At 40.4% G+C, this 20057-nt stretch overlaps 1 protein-coding gene across 1 annotated transcript in view; it reads right to left on the minus strand.

Annotated features, from left to right (window-relative positions):
• LOC140363199 (zona pellucida sperm-binding protein 3-like) overlaps positions 1 to 17083 on the minus strand; it is a 48725-nt gene extending 31642 nt beyond the window's left edge. Inside the window, exons 1-9 of the mRNA XM_072449620.1 lie at positions 16983 to 17083; positions 16669 to 16771; positions 15890 to 16008; positions 15709 to 15827; positions 15404 to 15507; positions 14831 to 15008; positions 14070 to 14187; positions 13845 to 13936; positions 13619 to 13710 (exon numbers count right to left, since the gene is read on the minus strand). Coding sequence (XP_072305721.1) covers positions 13619 to 13710; positions 13845 to 13936; positions 14070 to 14187; positions 14831 to 15008; positions 15404 to 15507; positions 15709 to 15827; positions 15890 to 16008; positions 16669 to 16768 — 922 coding nt within the window. The 5' untranslated portion in view covers positions 16769 to 16771; positions 16983 to 17083. The remainder of the gene's footprint in view (positions 1 to 13618; positions 13711 to 13844; positions 13937 to 14069; positions 14188 to 14830; positions 15009 to 15403; positions 15508 to 15708; positions 15828 to 15889; positions 16009 to 16668; positions 16772 to 16982) is intronic.
• Positions 17084 to 20057: the final 2974 nt, after the last annotated feature.

The following is a 20057-nucleotide window of genomic DNA, read 5'->3' on the forward strand; positions in this document are numbered from 1 at the left end:
CTGGACAGGCCAATCAAAGCTTTAAAAATAACAATGTAATCTTAAGATCAACCCTAAAACAAACTGAAAGCCAGTGCAAAGACGCAAAATGAGAGACATATGCTGCAGAATTTTGGATTAACTTGATTTTAAAACCAGGGTGCCATTCTGTGGTCGACCTTAAGCCCTGGAAGGCTCTTCTCTCAAGAAGTAGGTAAACAGCCTCATCTAGTGGACAGATGGTGTAGAGCAGCAAACAAAGAACAGAGTGTGTTACTGGAAAAGTAATGAGAGGAGTTTAGATTTTTAAATAAGACTTGATGGCATATTTATAGTGCAATTTTGAGAAGGTGAGAAAACAAATGAAACCAGGGCGGAAAATGAAACGAGGACAAAACCAGACTTGAATCAGAACCAAAGGAAGACTAAATCAGGAAACGAATAGGATTTTTGTTTTAAAGACTAAACCCAGGACGTAACTAGAAACTTAACCAGGACTAAACCCAAACCAGGCTGTAAGAGACTAAACCATGATTTAACAAACCGGAGCAAAGCATCAGAGGATGCAGAGGATGCAGAGGATACAGAGGACGCAGAGGATGCAGAGGATGCAGAGGATACAGAGGATGCAGAGGATGCAGAGGATGCAGAGGATGCAGAGGACGCAGAGGATGCAGAGGATGCAGAGGATACAGAGGACGCAGAGGAGCAGAGAATGCAGAGGATACATAGGACGCAGAGGATGCAGAGGATGCAGAGGATGCAGAGGACGCAGAGGAGCAGAGAATGCAGAGGATACAGAGGATGCAGAGGATGCAAAGGATGCAGAGGAGAGGGTAAACGGCCTCATCTAGTGGACAGATGGTGTAGAGCAGCAAACAAAGAACAGAGTGTGTTACTGGAAAAGTAATAAGAGGAGTTTAGATTTTAAATAAGACTTGAAATATGACATATTTATTAGTGCAATTTTGAGAAGGTGAGAAAACAACTTTTTTTTCCATCTAAATACCAATGTCAAATGACAATAAACTGATCTTATCTTGATTCATAAAAATCATTTGTATTAATAGATTGACATTTGCATATCAGAAGTAGTTCTATTATTATCAGTCATGGATTGTGAGATCATATTTTCACCATTATTCATTTGAGAAACACAAGGTGGCGGCAAAACACAAGAACTGCTTTGGCTCGTGCCTTGTGATAAAGTTGTTTTAGGAAAGTTCAGTAAAACACATCCATATTTAAATTTTATTTGTTTAATATTGACGCATTAGCAATGCAATATATTGTACACTTTTTTTTCATTGGTTGTAAATTATGTCTCTATATATGTATGTATCTCTATATTAAAATCTTGTAGTTTGTCAAGAAGAAAAAAATCAAAATCTATTTCAACTTTGTCAATGGAGTTTCACGTATGTTGAGCTGAAACAAGTAAAACTGATGAAACTGTGGATGCATTTATGACCGATACATCCTTCAAAACACTTTGCTTATGTTTAATGTACAAAAATTCTTATTATCTGTTGAAGGATACATGGTTCTTCATGGTTCTGCAGGGATGATAAGCAGGAAGAGTCTACAATATGGAGGGCGTGCAGTTCAAAAGACGGATCACAAACTAAAGAGGAACATGACTCTACAGGGAATTATATGAAGGACAGGATTTTGAAGCAGAAACAATAAGATTGAGTTTTCCTTATACTAGTTGGAGGAGCGGATGCAGAGCAGAGGGTCCAAACCAGGACTAAAGCAAGACTAAACAAGGAATGAGTTACAAACGACTCAACAAGTACTTAACCAGGCAATGTATCACGGACTAAAAACTAAACTAAAGAGGGTCTAAACCACATCTAAATCAGGTTCTAAACCCAGAATAAACCACATTTACTAAACAAATGAAACCAGGGCGGAAAACGAAACGAGGACAAAACCAGACTCAGAATCAGAACTAAAGGAAGACTAAATCAGGAAACGAATAGGATTTTTGTTTTAAAGACTAAACCCAGGACGTAAAGGACGTAACTAGAAACTTAACTAGGACTAAACCCAAACCAGGCTGTAAGAGACTAAACCATGATTTAACAAACCGGAGCAAAGCATCAGAGGATGCAGAGGATGCAGAGGATGCAGAGGATGCAGAGGACGCAGAGGACACAGAGGATGCAGAGGAGCAGACGATGCAGAGGATGCAGAGGACACAGAGGATGCAGAGGATGCAGAGGATGCGGAGGACACAGAGGATGCAGAGGATGCAGAGGACGCAGAGGATGCGGAGGAGCAGACGATGCAGAGGATGCAGAGGATGCAGAGGACGCAGAGGATACAGAAGATGCAGAGGATGCAGAGGACGCAGAGGACGCAGAAGACGCAGAGGATGCAGAGGACGCAGAGGACGCAGAGGATGCAGAGGACGCAGAGGATGCAGAGGACACAGAGGATGCAGAGGATGCAGAGGAGCAGACGATGCAGAGGATGCAGAGGACACAGAGGATGCAGAGGATGCAGAGGATGCGGAGGACACAGAGGATGCAGAGGATGCAGAGGACGCAGAGGATGCGGAGGAGCAGACAATGCAGAGGATGCAGAGGATGCAGAGGACGCAGAGGATACAGAAGATGCAGAGGATGCAGAGGACGCAGAGGACGCAGAAGACGCAGAGGATGCAGAGGACGCAGAGGACGCAGAGGATGCAGAGGACGCAGAGGATGCAGAGGACACAGAGGATGCAGAGGATGCAGAGGACGCAGAGGATACAGAAGATGCAGAGGATGCAGAGGACGCAGAGGATGCAGAGGATGCAGAGGATGCAGAGGATGCAGAGGAGCAGACGATGCAGAGGGTGCAGAGGACGCAGAGGATACAGAAGATGCAGAGGATGCAGAGGACGCAGAGGATGCAGAGGATGCAGAGGATGCAGAGGAGAGGGTTTACCACTATACTTTCATGTTACTGAAATCCTTTCTCTTCAGTGCTGTGAACATTTATTATAATTTAGGACTTATTTTCCTTATCCTTTTGGCCCATCTCTTGCACCCGGAGACGACCAGACCCTTAAAGAGCACATCTTCAAATGAAACTCAAATCCAGGGTGATACTGGACCCATTGTGGAGTGTCTCCCCAGGGTTCTGCCGGATTTCAGGCGGTCTTTTGTTGTGGCTCTGCTCCCGGTGCGTTCAAAGAGAGGTGCAGCATGGGACATCTGGGCTTCTCTCACAACATTTATTTTATTTATTTATCTGTAGTTTTGTTTGGGTTTTTAGGGGATTGGACAGGTTCAAGGTTGGGCTGTGTTGGCACAGCTGAGGATGACAAGGGTTTGAAGAAATAAAATGGTGAGTCTAAAAAGATGGTGGTAGACTTCAAAGTATTTGTAATGAAAATGGAATCCCTAAATGTTCATTATGTCATTGTCCTTGTGTGACGTCTGATTGTCCTGATGGAGATGCTATTGCTTTGCATGGAATTAGGGCATCTTGCATTTTTTAATTACAGCAGTTTTATTGCAAAAATATATATATATACATGAATGATTACTATGTGTGACAAACACATTAGTTTTAGACAAGATTGTTGTCATAAGTGTTGCCCCAGTCTTGACCATTTCACACCAATTTACCACAACAACTGACCTGCCAAATAAGGCCTTTTTTTAAAAGAAGAAAAAAGAAGTGGAACGTTCCTGTTATTTATTTATCCATTCATGAAAGTTTTAAATATATGTAATATATTTTTATTTTGTTTTTATATTTAGTCTTCAAAATTGTCCATGACAAAAACTAGGATGAAATATTTCAATCAGACAAAGAATTTACACTGAAGCACACGGGATAACTTCTACCACAAAAGTGACATAGAGCAGCTTAAAGGAGGATATGGGATGTTCGGCAAGTTTATTTGTAGAGCACAATTCGTACACAAGGCAATTCAAAGTGTTTCACACAACAGGAAAAAAATGCATTCAAATTACAAAGACATGACAGAAATCACAAAACCTTCTATTCATTCAATTTAACAATTTTGATGACATGAATCACACATTTTGTCCATAGTTAGTGATCCGCCAGATGGAAAAACAAATCTATTGGACCACACTGGCAGACACTCCAGACACTCCCATATTGCGTGACACGTGTCTCCAGGATGAGCACATCACTTTTTAGATTGATTCTTTCCCATGTTTGACTGTTCCTAGACGTCAGCGCGCTATCTGCCTCTGCACATGTCTGTGCTGAGCGTATGTATCTTTTACCACGACTCTCTCGTTGACGCCTCCACCTTATGTGTGGTGCTTTTGTATCTTTAACGATGGACCCATTCTCGTCTGCCCCCGCTCTAGTTTTAGCTTTTGCTAAACTACCGTATTTTCCAGACTATAAGTCGCACCTTTTTTCATAGTTTTGGCCGGGGTGTGACATATACTCTGGAGCGACTTAAATGTGATATTATTAGTTATTTTCACACTGGCAACCGCATTTCACACAAGAGGGCGCTCTAGTCTGTAAGCGACGCAGTAGAAGAATCGGCACTTCCTCTTCCTCTGGAGTTTGCAGAGTTGCTTTGAAGTGACACCAAGGAAGAATAATTCTATAGATTTAATGATTTGGGGTGATGCTTTTTTAGACTTTTTAGCATGTTCTTTATGCTATAGTTATCTGAATAACTGTTAATTATGTTATGTTAACATACCAAACACTTACAACTGACAATCTGACCAGCGTGCGTTCTAACGCGGCTGCGCTAGGCACAATGGGCTATTGTGTCATGTGGAATTATTTACATGTTTAATTGTAATTGTGTCTAAATAGGTTTAGTTTAGTTTACTTTTAGTAGGAGTTTAGAATTGCAAATATTTTTTCTTTTTTTAATTTAAAGACATTTAAAAGTGCTATTTTCAGGCTAGCCGTCCAATAGTTTAAGTAATGCACAGCTCAGTTCATATGCACAGCTAAACAAACTTTTTATTTTTGAACATTGTCAGAGTAGAACCTGTCTCACATCTTCAGGAAGAATGTTCCAGATTTTAGCTGCATAAAACTGAAATGCAGATTCCCCATGTTTAGTCCTGACTCTGGCACCAGCAGGAGGCCGGTCCATGTTTAGTCCTGACTCTGGCACCAGCAGGAGGCCGGTCCATGTTTGGTCCTGACTCTGGCACCAGCAGGAGGCCGGTCCATGTTTAGTCCTGACTCTGGCACCAGCAGGAGGCCGGTCTATGTTTAGTCCTGACTCTGGCACCAGCAGGAGGCCGGTCCATGTTTAGTCCTGACTCTGGCACCAGCAGGAGGCCGGTCCATGTTTAGTCCTGACTCTGGCACCAGCAGGAGGCCGGTCCATGTTTGGTCCTGACTCTGGCACCAGCAGGAGGCCGGTCCATGTTTAGTCCTGACTCTGGCACCAGCAGGAGGCCGGTCTATGTTTGGTCCTGACTCTGGCACCAGCAGGAGGCCGGTCCCTGAAGTCCTCAGAGTCCGAGATGGTTCAGATGCCTCTAACATGTCCGAGATGTACTTGGTGCTAGGCCTGTCTTCCTGTTGATGTCACACTACCATGTTAGACATTAGAACATATTTAATTATGTCATATATATAAATCAGCAACCAAAGTAAAATAACAGTCATAGTGAAACAATGGGCTGTCTGTCATTGCATTACAAACTATACAATGGGACATAATAGACAACAATGGAGACATCACAAGCCACGACATTTGTTTGAGGATATGGGGGCCCTCAGAGTCAGGGGCCAAAGTTTCCCTCCTGTTATATTCCTATGGGCCCTCCCGTCGAGAGGAGTAAGCAAATAACGGTTCAAAGGTCACTGCACAGGCTCAGTAACTTCCTGGATCTGATTGACAGGTGTCTATATCCAAATGGAATAAAGGTGAGTGTGACATTTGTATAGACAGGACACAAAGAGGGGGAAGAGACATACAGCGTTACTTTGAAATCAATATAAAAAGGTAACATAACTGTATTGGTTCTTCATGATGTATTGCAACAATATCGACAGGAAAATTGATATCACAACAAACTATATGTAGATATACTTTGGTGCTAGGCCATGGAGAGACTTGTACACCAGCAGAGCTGCTTTAAAGTCTCTTCTCTGAGCCACAGGGGGCAGTGCAGAGACCTGAGAACAGGACTAATGTGATGGTACTTCCTGGTTCTAGTCAGGACCCGAGCAGCAGCGTTCTGGATGTACTGCAGCTGTTTTACAGCTCGTTTGGAGACAAATGCATGGACAAGTCTCTCCAAGTCTGCTTTAGACACTATACTTTTGATTTTGGCAAAGATTTTAAATGGTAAAAAGTGTTATTGATTTGATGTGGCGGTTAAATTTCAATTGTAGGTTTTATACTCTAAATAAAACCTACAAATCAAGTTGGATCAGTTCTGTGAGGAAAACATCCATACAGTGTAATCCTGGACAGATCAGGAGCTACAGGTTTAATAAAGTATGAACATGACAGAGTGAAACTGCTGTAAGCTCTGGACTATGGACTATGTCCACCACACTAATGTGACTGTGATTACAAACACAATGCATTAATTTGATTCATTACATGAAGAGTTTATCACTAAGATAAGCTTACACTACAACAGCAACAAGTCAGTGATATCAACATTTCTTATCAGAAATCATATCACAAGTCCATGTTCCTGTTCCTGCTGCTGGTGCATGAATATGGACTGGTCTTTCACCTGCTGCACATTAATGCAACAGTCTCCACATAGAACTATTACTAGGCTATATAAAGCTATTAATTTCTAATCGTTCTTTTAGTTGTTTTTTTTTACGTTATGTTCGGCCTGCGACCCAAAATAGAGCCAAAAAAACCTGGAGGTGACTGTTAACACATTCTCTTTGTTTCTGTGGGCATAAGACGGGAATTTAGCTGGAAAAAGTTGTTTTGCATCCACACACTGATCTGTTGAATGCGTATCAGCTGACCTAACGGCAGCATGTAGAGGTTGAACAGAAGGGGTCCCAGGATTGACCCTTGGGGAACCCCACAGGTCAGGGGCATGTGGTCTGAGACACAGTTACCAATTTCAACAAAATACTTGACCTTCCAGATAGAACCTTAACTCATTTAGGGCAGTGCCAGTGATGCCCACCCAGTCCTCTAGTCTCTGTGAGAGGATCCCGTGATCGACAGTGTCAAAAGCAGCACTCAGATCTAACAGAATTAAGACTGAGGCTTTGCCCGTGTCAGTGTTCAGGCGGACGTCATTTGTCACCTTGACAACAGCAGTCTCAGTGCTTTGATGAGGTCTAAAACCTGACTGAAAAACATCAAATGAGTTGTTTATTAAGAGGAAACCTGTGACTGTTGTAAACAACCTTATGTCAGATCAGAGATGGGCCGGTCATGACTCAGCACTGCAGCATCAAGACTGCTCTTCTTTAGGCTTTATGACCACTCCCCCTGACCCCTGACCCCTGCTCTTCTTTAGGAGAGGCTTTATGACCGCAGTTTTCAAAGACATTGGGAATGTTTCAGATTGAAGTGACATGTTAACTATGTGAGTGAGTGGTGCAAACTGTTCAGCACAGACTTTAGAAATCTGGAGGGTCACACATGGAGGCAGCATGTAGATGAACTCAGACTGGTGATGATCTCATGGACAGTTTTGTCAGTTACAGGTGCAAAGTGAGTCTTAGGTTTTAGGGTTATTATTTGCATGTTTAATGCCCTGAACTTTGTCATTAAAGAATAATTAATTACACTTGGATGTGGAAATGAGTTCTAACAGCAGCTGAGCTGGAGGGTTTGTTAATCTGTTACTGTGGCAAACAGGACACGTGAGTTGTTACTCCAGCTTCAAATTATTTCAGAAAAATATCCTTCCCTAGTTCTATATAAAATGAGGAAGTACAACTTTTATTTGAAAATCTATTTTTGAACCAGGGGCTTTGGCTTGCGCCATTTCTGCTTGGTCAAGTGGCACTCCCTTTTCTGTGCCCTGACCCAATCATCATTTCTCCACGGCGCCTTCTGCTTATTTTTACCCTTCATAGGGGCAATAGTGTCCAGAACATTTGAAACACTAGATGTAACAGTTCAACAAATCATTTACATTAGAACATGAGACATTTTCAGTTTATCATTTCCATAAACAGTGCGCCTGTGCCATCATTTATATGTCTCCTCTGAACAACTGCAGGACCAGCCTCTGAACAACTGCAGGACTAGCCGGTGGTTTGGGAAAAGCAGGCAGGTCAAAGAAGACACAGAAATTATCAGACAGAGCAGCATCGACCACATTGATGTTTGAAATGTTTACCCCCTTTGTAATTATGAGATTTAGAGTGTGCCCTCTGCTGTGGGTGGGGCCACTCTGCTGTGGGTGGGGCCATTCTGCTGTGGGTGGGGCCATTCTGCTGTGGGTGGAGCCTCTCACATGCTGAGTAAGACTGAAGGTTTGAAGGACAGCATCAAGCTCGTTAGTGTTTCTGTCACAAATATTGTCCACATGAATAAGGACCAAACCATCAAGGTCTGTGCATTATTTAGAAAGCGTCAAAATCATCAAGACAACTTGTAGTACTTGGTAGTGCTGGGGAGGCGTGTTTAAAGAGAATGGATGGAGACTATTTTTGCTCCATTTGAAAGGATACATACTCAAATGATGAACACACCCAAAAGACAACCTACGGTTACCCACAAAACTTTACAGACAGCTCCGTCCTTTTTGTTTCCTCATGTTTCAGATGTAGTGCTTTCTAGGACGGCGATCCGCAACCTTTTTCCTCGCAAGGACCGGTACAACCACAATATGTTTTCTTCAGGGACCGGTTGAGGGGGGCAGAGCCAGTAACAACAGTGCAAGAAGTGTACAAACCCTTCTATAACATCCAAAGTATTTTATTACTTATGTTTGCCGTTTATTAGCTTAATGGGCTCCATATTTTCATGGTAAAATGCAAATATAATATAGGGACACAGCAACAGAATATAAAACAAAAATAATAATACATGTAAAACATAGGTTACGTTTGCCTCTGGGGACCGGCAGCAGATGGCCCGCTCTCAATGACGCCATGTCATGCTGCAGTTCCCGTAACATGAAGGTCAGATATGTCCTGTCCTACGTCCACCCGTGGGGGTGCGTTAGCATTAGCATCATTAGCTTGGGAAAGAGTCAACTTTCCTCCGAGCTTACAGTCCGTCAGCGTCGACTGTTTAGTGCCCGAAGCGTTACCACCCTCGTCTTTGTTCTGTTTAGTCATTTTTCACAGTGTCTTGCTGGTATTTTTGAGTTTTGTGGGTGAAATGGAAACTTTTATAGTAAATGTCAACAGATAAATGTAGCTGGCGACCGTTTACAACTGCACCATTTACAGAATGATTAAGTCCTGATTTTATTGAAAAAAATCCATCACCTGTTTTGTATTGTATGTTTATAATTTTCCATAATGGCTTTGACACAAACTACTTAAAGCGAGAGACTACAGGCAAAACCTTTTTCAATTATTTTTTTTTTGGGTCAGTTTGCTACCTCAATATAAGAAAAAATATAAAAAACAATTCTAATCTGCTCCTAAAGATGTTTTATATTTCATTTAATCTACCCACACTTTTCTCTTACATGTATGCAAGTACACTACAGAAGCAGCTTCAAAATGATAATTGATTCAAGATTGTTTTCCTATTACCTGCAGTGTCTCGCCTTATTTGCCCTTTTCATATATTATACACGTATGCGAGAAAATCCTACTCCGACCCTTTCCAGACACCTTGATCTTTTACTGCAGTAATCAGGGTTTAACGAGAGTCCTGATGAGAAATGCTGAATTGTTTGGAGATTAGAGTAACAAGAGACAGGGTAAAGAGACAGGAGGAAGGGGCAAAGGAGCGATGGAGGACAGGTAGAGAGGGAGAGAGACAGAAAGAGAGAAAGAAAAGAGTAGTGTGAAGAGTTGGAAAGGAAGAGAAAGTGAGAGAAAAGAAAGCTAGAGAGTGAAAGGAGCGAGGATGAAGGGGAAGGAGCAGTAAATAGATTGGAGCAAGATAGAGAAAGGATAAAATAAAATAAAAATGAATAAAAAGACTAATTTCCTCATTAGTGACTCTTATCAGTGCATTGAAGTTAATTACAAATTAAGACACAAGGCTCATGTGTTTGGTAGAATCAGAATATTCTACAACATTTATATACGTTTATAAATAAGTATAGACACAATTTTGCATTTTACAAAATGTACATTTGTTATGGACATAAATAATAGGCCCTTTTAGTGTTGATAAACAGAAAAACAGAAATGCTACTGTTGCACATACATTAGCTTTCAATGGGAGCGTTAGCGTTAGCCTCCAATGAAAATCCATACAAATCCAGGGCTGTTTTGGTGACGGACGACCACTCACGCCTGCGTGGCTGGTGCTGGCGGTGTCATTGCTTGTTCCATAGTTTTGAACGCTTTACAGTGAAATATTCCAGGCAAAGCAAAGTTAGTGCATCTTTAAAGGCCACTTAAAAAATATCTGTTTTGTTTTGCCAAAAAAATTAACAAAACAAGGATATGTTCAAATAAAATAAGGAACCATTCGTGTCATAAATGCAAACCTTGCAATAAAGTAATAACACACATTATTAACCGTTACTGTTTTTATGTAGGTCCATTTCCTCTAAGTAACCCTCATCTTAGCTCCTCTCTGCAGCCAAGAAGACGGATACATCTAATTAAACAGCTCGTTAAAATGGACCAGCCTTTTATTGTGGTCATTTGTGAAGGGGAGACCCAATGGTTTGTCTGAGAATACCGTACAATGTATGTCGACAGGAAATGCTGATGATCCAATAGGCAAACACACGAGAGGCCAATGAAAACCTATTGATGCCAACAGGATGTAGCCTATGGGTCTTACAGTATTGGTCAGTAGCAGAAATCTTTTACAATTTCTCATAGAAATGCAATGTTCTTGTTTTTTTACTCAACACTTATCTGGAGTTGGGTTTGTTTAATTCACACACGTTTGAGTAGACTAGTCTGCCCTCTGTTCCACATTGTGACATCAGCAAGTAATTCAGTAGATCAAGTGCTCCTGTTTTTAAAAGTCCATTCACCAGACTAATAATTTCAATACTCAAGATTCATGGATTGGCTCCCAACGGGAACAAGCGGTAGAAAAAAAATGAATGAAAAATTCTCTACACATGCTAACTATTCAAGACATAATGTTTAGCCTTATTTATACTGCTTTGCTCCTCAGTGAACCAGCAGCTACAGTCATTGCACACTCTGCTGGCACATTTGTACGTAAAAGTAAGAACAGACACAATGGTGTACTATATTCTACTTTAAGAGAAAGAAATGTGAAAAGAATGCACTGCTAGTTAACGAAACAAAAAAGTATAGATGACAAGTAGTTACAGCCCTATTGCAGCGCTTATAGAAGCAGTAGCAGCAATAAATGAGACAATGAGCATTTTTAGTGTCCTACTAGATAGTAGTAGTGGTAATATAATAGTGATGGAAAGTAGTAGTTTTAGTAGCAAAAGTAACGGCACTGCAGCAGAATTGAGCTATTTTAGAAGTGACATTGTAGGTAATGGAGCTCCAACAGTGCTGCTCACTTCAAAGTACATTTCCCATAGACTTAAACGCCCAAAATGATTGCACGTTAAAAAGGCACATTGCATTTATAACATTTGTTTTCAGTCCAAAAAGTAAGGGGGGAAAAATATAGAAAATGTCCTACCTACAACCAGAGGATGTTTTAGTTGTAAAAGGCACAGAAGTGCTACTGGTTTTGTATAAACCCTTTGCCAGTGCGAGAAGCAGGTCCACTGTGTTGGTCAATACAACTTAACCTCTTTTAACCGCAGTTGTCAATAGTATCTACATAGTACTGCAACAGATTTGACCAGGCAAAAACAAATACTTCAAAAATATACATCTTTAATTTAGTATTTTACACACATACATGGTACAGTTGGGATTTGTGCATTTTGGAGACAAATTGCTACCAATAGCAATACCAGAATACTAAGTACAACTCCTCCGTCACACTGCACGGCCAACAGATGCAGAGGGGGCTAGAAATAAGGAAAACATTTTATACATGCTTGCATTTATTGTAAACATTGTGAAATATTAAAAGTGGACAATGTTCTTACGAGCTTTGGTGACGTAAGGTGTAGTAAGGTACAAAATGTCATCTTCCAAAGACTTAAAAATAATTGGAACCAGGACGGTTTCCTCCCATTGTACAGCTAAAATCAATATTGTGGGGTAAATCAAAATGTACATTAAAAATATATTCATTCAAAAATCATCCAGGCAACTTTAAAAAGTAGTCCAAAAACACAGGCCAACCTGTGTAATTTAATTAGTCAGATGCACTTAATTTAACTTAACATTTTTAAATTTCCCAGATTTGTGATCTCCGGGCACTCGAACGTTAATTACCCCATGATCATTCTTTCTGATGCCAGTACGAACACCAAATCTTGATGTGGGAATACAAAATAATCTAAATATTATTAGTAAACTAATAATTGATCTTTGATGGCTCATGGGCTCTCCCCCCAGCTCAGGCCTAACACCCGGTGTACACAGACTCCTGTCCAGGCGCGGTCCCCGGCAAAGATGGACTTCTTGCAGATTCTTTCCGCGGCCCCACAGCTGCAGTGCTTTGCGGTGAATGCAACAGTGCACATTGCTTTTTAGCACTTTTTAAGTCTGGCAGGACGCGCGTGGGTCCCGGACGGCACCCGGAAAGGAGTCAGTGTGCACCGGGCGTAATACAATGAGTCCTTTAGAAAAGAAGAGCGCAGATAAAATCTATATGGAAACGAGGTGGCGGAGCCTTCAGCAGAAACGTTACCAAGCACCATTAAAGATATTCCACAATGCCACGCATTTTCTGACATTTGATCTCATTGATTTACTAAACCATAAATGACATGGCCCCATTCTACAGTACCATATCATCCAAACAGAGCTCTTCGCTCTCAAAATGTTGGACTTCTGGTGGTTCCAACAGTCTCTAAAAGCACAGCAGGAGGTAGAGCTCCTGTGTAATGGAATCAGCTCCTGTCCATGTTAAAGAGGCCGACACAGTCTCTTTATATAAGAACAGACTTAAAACGTTCCTCTTTGAAACAGTTTATGGTCAGACCAGTTGAACAGAAATACAAACCTACAGTTTCAGCTACGCTGCCCTAGGAGCAACTATGCTGGGGGAAGTACGACAGCTTGAGCACCATCCTCTGCTTCTGACTACTTTACCATCAACAATATTTAATTTCCCCAGTGTCTGTTCATTGCTGTTCTTCTTATTCCAGTGCCTTGAGGGAGTGCTACTGTTTTAGACACTGCTGATTCTGACCTGTGGATCCAGATTCTCCTCAACTGCCCGGAGGAACACGCTCTACTCTCGATAAACGGATCTTAATTCGCCTGGATGAACTGTCTTGTTAGATGAACCACCCTGTCTCCTCCCGACTGAGTCTATCTGCACATTGAAGTGTGTCCGTGGGAGCAGGATCTCCAAGAAGAAGGGTCTAATATTGGGATATTTTAATGTTTAATGTGTTTTTCCACTGTCACCCTACGAAGCAACTGCTGTTGTGATTGTGGGTGTTACAAAATAAATAGAATATTAGTATAGATTTCTTACCAGCCTGTTTAAGACTTTTTTTCTTTCTCTTTCCTTCACAACTGTTTTCACAACACGCACACACTTTATTGTCCCCCTCTGAAGTCACCCACCTGAAATAAAAATCACAATTAGTGACGGCTAAAACAAGGTGACATAATATAAAACCATTTAAAATCCAAAAGAAAGACATTATGAATTTACATAGACTTTCAATATTTAGTAGCGTATATTTGTATAAAAGTACCTGCTGGCTTCATTTAAGTAGGAACACGCCTTGTGCTCATGGTCAATAGGGACGGAGAGGGGCGTGGCTTTGAGTTTACAGATGAGGTACATCTGAAAGCAAAAAGCGGTTTTAGTTCAATAAAGCCTTGTACTCCTGCAGTTTTATTTCAAATGCATCCGTTTGAAAATTAAAAATGTACAGTGTGAGAGACTCCTCTTTTTTTACAACTGTAGTAGTACTTACCGAGTGACCAAGCTGCCGTCTGAACCTAAATGTCTGAAGTATAAAGTGCAGTTTGTCCTCTTGTATTCTCTGTAGAAAGTAAGACTTTGCTCCCGTCAGCAAAGAGTCCATAAAACACCTGCAAATAACAGAAGAGATTCATATTTGAACTAGGACAACGTTCTGAAGAAAGTCCAAAAAAAGGCCTGAATCAGGAGCAAACATGTACTTTTAACCAAGGTTAAACCCTCACACTTAAAATTACAGACCATTATAGTTCTCTAGTGTGCAGCCGGCTTTAAGACCAGCAGAAAGATCAGATATGAGAACATGTTTCATTAGTTGTTTGTACTGCCACAGCAAAACTGGACTGTTTTGGCAAAGATTCGTGACAAGGGGAGGAGAGGGCAAGTGTCACGTGAAGGTGTGATGAAAACAAATACACACCAACACAGGACAAGCTGCCTTTCATGCACTCTTATTTAGTACAAAAATGGAAAAAAGAAGAGAAATGTGCATTAAACCCGCTTGTAAAGGACACAGGTGAGTGAAAACATTTACACAAAGTAGGTGTTGGTTTTGTTTGTGCCATTTCTAAAGTTTAAGAATCGTCACTTGGCCATTAAGGCTAGCACTTTCTGGCTGCTCTGATTGGCTCTGGTAGGAAACTTCCAAGATGAGGAAAACCAAGACCAAAGAAGTTCTAAACCAAAACCAATCCCTGTTAAAATAGGACTTTATACTTTTGCTAAACAAGTTTCGAACCCAGATTAATTTCTCACCCGTGGTTGTTCACAAATTCATATCTTTGCCCAGGATCTGGACTTTGGTCTGTAGTCGCCACACAGTTGTCCACAAATACTCTTAATGGAATATGATGTCCCTGTAACACTGAGACTTCCACGTGCAGGACATCGTTCACAGAGTAGACACTAGAGGGCCTTGGCGAGCTCCAGTCCTCTGAAATAACATTTTAAAGTTAATTTGAGAAGACAATTTGATTTAAACGTTGCCTGTGGTTTCGAACTAGACACGACAATTACATGAAAAGGTAGATATTATATTATGTTCAGGATAATACTCTTTGAATGATGACTTAATAGTTTGGAGGGCTGTGGTTGGGGGGGGAAACTATTATAATTGCAACTTTTGGATAGGTCTGGAAGCAAATAATAACAAATTATACAAGTAAACGCATAAATCTTAATAAAAGTGGGGCCATGTGTAATCACAGAAGACGTTTACATTTTCATTTAAAGACAATGTATGGTAAAGAGACTCCCGCTGATGGAGTGATGCATTAACTTAGCAAAAACAAAAATGTAAAAAGATAAAAAAAAAAACAGTATTTTTACCAGTCATGAGTTGCATTGAGAATTTGAACTGTTGCTCTGATAACAAGTGTGAATCAACAGGAAACCAGGTGGGGCTGATGTCTTTACTGCTAACGTTCTGCCTCCTGGAAATGTGAATAGAAATTAAGCCGTTAAACTATTGTAATGATTAACTCACATCTTATTCTTCTTCTGTTACTGCCATTTTGTTAAAGGGGTTCAAAGCCATAGTTTACATGAAAATGTTTTACAACCCAATTAACTTTGAAATAAAACTAGACTTGTGTCGTTTATATGAACATTAAACATACATGACATTAGTTTACCTCGGATAGTGGCACTCAACTCTGACCTCAGCCGGACTGGTCTTCAAAATGAATGTATTTCCAATGGGAGATGGCTCGTGCAGTAGTGGAAAGCTGTATACAAGGGCCTCTTCAGACAGCTAACAAAGACAGATTTTTACAGATGAACGCTATAAACTATTGGAAAAAGCAGAGTAGATACCATCATGGAGCTGCCACAGCTTTGCAAAGCAGATCTGAAGCGTAAAGTGGTGTCAATCGCAGCCACTGCAGGACAGTCTCCTAACCGGAGGTCAGAAGCATGGATCAGCTGACCATTTCCTACAGAAACAACAAATAAAATGTTTAGCTTTCATATTTTATGTTGTATGATTAAATACATTTGCAATCGCTTCAGAGCTTTTCAGTTTGTTACCAGTTTTAGCTTAAACTGTGCATTCTGTACCATTCACCGTGTCCAAAACTGTGGGGGACGACTTAAGGGAGACAGTGGGGGTGGACTGTGCTTAAATACATGTCTCTGTGGAACCATCTTCAGACATCTGTCTCATCATGTTTGACCCGTCTCCATGCGCAAGTCAAACCTGCCTGACTTTACTTCTCATTTAAAATTACACTAACTTTTGGTGGAGGATCTGCCGCTATTACTTTATTATATTGTCTCCATGGAATTAAACTGTAATGTAAGAATGCATGTTTTTAGAAAGGTATTTTGACAGCAATAAAACAAAGCATGGCGTCCCCCCCACCACACGTTCTAGAGCGGCGTTAATAAAATGTCAAATAAATCCAACCCCCAAGACTCAATGACAGTCACATGCTCTTCTATAGTTCATTATATGTAAAAAAAAGCCGCTGTTGACAGGCTACAAACATTAGCTGCTAGCATTAACGTTGATTAGTTGCACGAGAAGGCAACACGATGTAATTAAACGTGTTTGTAGGTCTCACATTTTTTACTTTTGAGACATTTATACCGACCAAAAAAGTCTTGCTTGACGTCGATTGTGATCTCATCCTCTCCACATTTCACCTGCACACTATCAGCAGGAACATGCACGCTCTGCTCAGATTTGACCATCACCTGAAACCCAAAACACATTTTGAGAGTATTTACCATTTAATTCATCAATAACTTCTTCAAAAAATAACATAGCATTTCAAGATTCATTTTCTTGCATCTTAAATTTAACTTTTTTGGATAATGTTGTAATTTGAGAAGACATGAATCCATAAAATCCATACCTTTCACACAATAATCACCACAGCAAATACCCTGAAAGTACTTTGTATACCTTGTGAATGGCTTTGTGCACTTGCAACTGTGGAAACTCAAACACGTCCACTTCCAGGTCTGAATCCTCTTTGCCTGCGCCGTCCTCGTCCAACAACGTGAAACTTTTTGGCCGGACAACATCTTCGAACGTCTTGGACTGATTGAGCGAATCCTCCAAGGTTTCGATTTGCAGTTCCAGAGGCGGTTTGAGGGTCGTCTCTTCCTCATTTTCTTCCTCCAAAATATCATCGGTAAAATTTTGCGCCAAAACAGAAAACCGTTGCTTAGACAAGAGTAGCACAATCCCTACATAATAAACTGCATTTATGGACAGCATCGTCTCACTCAGCAACGCGTCCTTCACTTTGAGAGCAGAAGTTTGAAAAGAGGAACTCGACCTTCTTCTTAATGACAAATTGGAGTCCAGCTTGTGGCGGCCATTTTGGAAGATTTCTGCTCGGGCAAAACAGATATTTGAACAGTCCCAATTAGCGATTCACAAAGTCTACAGCTCTTTCAGCAACGTATCCTTGTTTTTCCTTATTCTGTGCTGATAATTTAGTAGTTTAGACCAAACTAAACAAGCTCTGAACTTCATGGGATGCTTGGATTAGTTTAGGAGTTCAGATTTTGCAAATATAGTCAGTCAAATGATTGAGTCAAGCAACGATATAAAGCCATTTCCTTGGGTTTGTGTCATTTATACATTGAGTTAAATGAAATATATTGCATTATTATTGCATTATTTGTATTGTGATTGGCCTTTAAACATGCTCTTTGTTTTGGCCTCTCATGTTTTAGAACTTATAACAATGAACATATTAAAAAGCACACATTACTTTCCATCAGTCTGGTGATCACCTCGTCAGTATTTGGTATAGCGTAGAATCTACTGGCAGCAGAGGGAATTACAATGGGGAAATACAGGCCTGACATGCAGTTGTGAGAGGAATGAACGCAATGTAAAGGCAGGAAATGCTCAGAAACACGTCTGGTCACGATTTATGGATTTCCACCTGTTGTTGAGTGTTTTCTGAGACTCAGAGAATGAGACGAGCTCGTAATGAGTATGAATGAAACACGTGTGGAAATGAAAAGTGCACCATGCAACTGTTCTAGTGTTCGAGTTACAGGTCAGATCTGTGGAGAGGTGCGCTCGTATTCACCGCAATTGAAATAGTCCGAGCCCCCCGTAGGAAAAGCGATGTAGTGCCCCTTTAAATGACTAGCAGAGTACACTATCTTTCATCATTTCCCTGCGGACCCTGAACGCTGCGCCGCTATTGTCTGTGGCTGTGGCTTTTATCTCATCACTGACAAAACAAAAGGCCCTAAATGTATTTTGTCTCAGAGCTATAGTCTCAGACCTCCGAAGACCAGGATCTGACCAGGATCTAACCCGGACTAATCGGTCTAATGTGGCCCCAGGGGGAGTCCTAATGTCAGTCTAGAGAGGCTATTAAAGGCCAGATTTAGAGATATTCAAATACACTGCAGCTGCTTTGGGTGTAAGCTTCATTCTTTTGTCATTTGGACTATTTTGATTACATCACATTTGTGACAATATTCATTCATGGAGGAAGAAATATGGAATGTGTCCTCTACATTTGCCACGTCCTTCAGTGTGTGTGGGTTTAACCTGTCAAGAGCAGTGGACCAGATCTGAGCCTGGTCAGGAGGACTAATAGACTATTATTAGTATATAGTGCGTGTTTTACCCAGACATAGGAAGAAAATGCAAACACTAGCAGCATGGAACGAAATTATGTGATAAATGTACTTCAAAAAATGAAGATGCCAAATAATATTTTGCATATAGAAAGGGGACAAGTCAAATGTGCATTGTGAAATTGAATTGAAATTGAATGAAATAAATCTCCACACACACGCCAGGCACCACTGTGAGAATCATGTTCTATGACTTCTACATCAGGCTAGCTCTGCTTTAGCAATATCATTGTGATATTTGAATATACTTTTTGATGCAATAATTCCATATATTAGCTATATTAAAACAATATGTTTATGCCTTGAAGTATTAGTCAAGATCTATCAAAATAAATACTTAAACCAAAACCAAGACCAATCTACAGAGACATAGAACTGTCACTGTCAGACTTACATTCAAATTAGATCATTTTCATCTTATAACGAGAACATTTTCAAATTAGAACCAGAAGTTTCACGGTTTAACGACTTTCTTTATTTTTGATTTTTTTATTATTTGACAATTTTGGCAGAAATTTGAAAACCACTGACTGTTTGTTACTCTGAACATTTTCTAATTTTAACGTAATACGTTCTTTTTTGAACAAGTACGTTTCTGTACTAATCAATCAGCCACATTTCTGTCAAAAAGAGGACCTCGCTGTTTATGTGCTATATTTAGTTAGCTATAATATCAATTATTTTGTGTGTCCACCCTTATTTTATTACATTGTTAGCATTAAACTTGCCAATCTCCATGGCTAGAAGCCAATAATCCCACCAAGCCAAGTTACAAATCTGTGTGGAGGCAAACTGTAACAGAGCATGTTAGTATTTAGTACTCGCAAACAAGATTAATATATTAATACTATAAATATACACAAACACTCATAGTTAACTTTGTCCCCTCATACTCTCTCTCTCTCTTTTCACTGATGATATTTATAGTCAATGGGGCTTTGTCTGTTTCAAAAGGTTTGGTTGGTGTTTGATTGACAGGTGCCACAGAGTCGAGTAGAGTCCAACAATGAGACCCTGACCTCAGGATGACACCACCAGACTGGGATCTGAACCACGTCCACACTTCCTCTCCAGAGACCTTCTGTTATCAGACCATGGCTGTCCCATGGTATTTACAGGCTATTGTTAAGAAGGGACTCAACTTTAGACAGATATTTTGCCTGAGGTTGAAAGGCCAGTTCTGTCTTTTTGGTTTATCTGTCTTTTTGGTTTATCTGTCTTTTTAGAAATAAATTCACAAAAAATGCATGGATGTCACATGCTTTTACTTTAATCAAAATATGAAATTATATGCTGATTGTATTGTTATTGGTCTTAAGTACTTTGGCATCTCATGTTTTATAACTGCTGAAAGCATAACATACTT

The sequence above is a fragment of the Eucyclogobius newberryi genome, unplaced genomic scaffold (genome assembly GCF_026437365.1).
Source record: "Eucyclogobius newberryi isolate DKJ021-1_F unplaced genomic scaffold, fEucNew1.0.hap1 SCAF_1, whole genome shotgun sequence".
Classification (NCBI taxonomy): domain Eukaryota; kingdom Metazoa; phylum Chordata; class Actinopteri; order Gobiiformes; family Gobiidae; genus Eucyclogobius; species Eucyclogobius newberryi.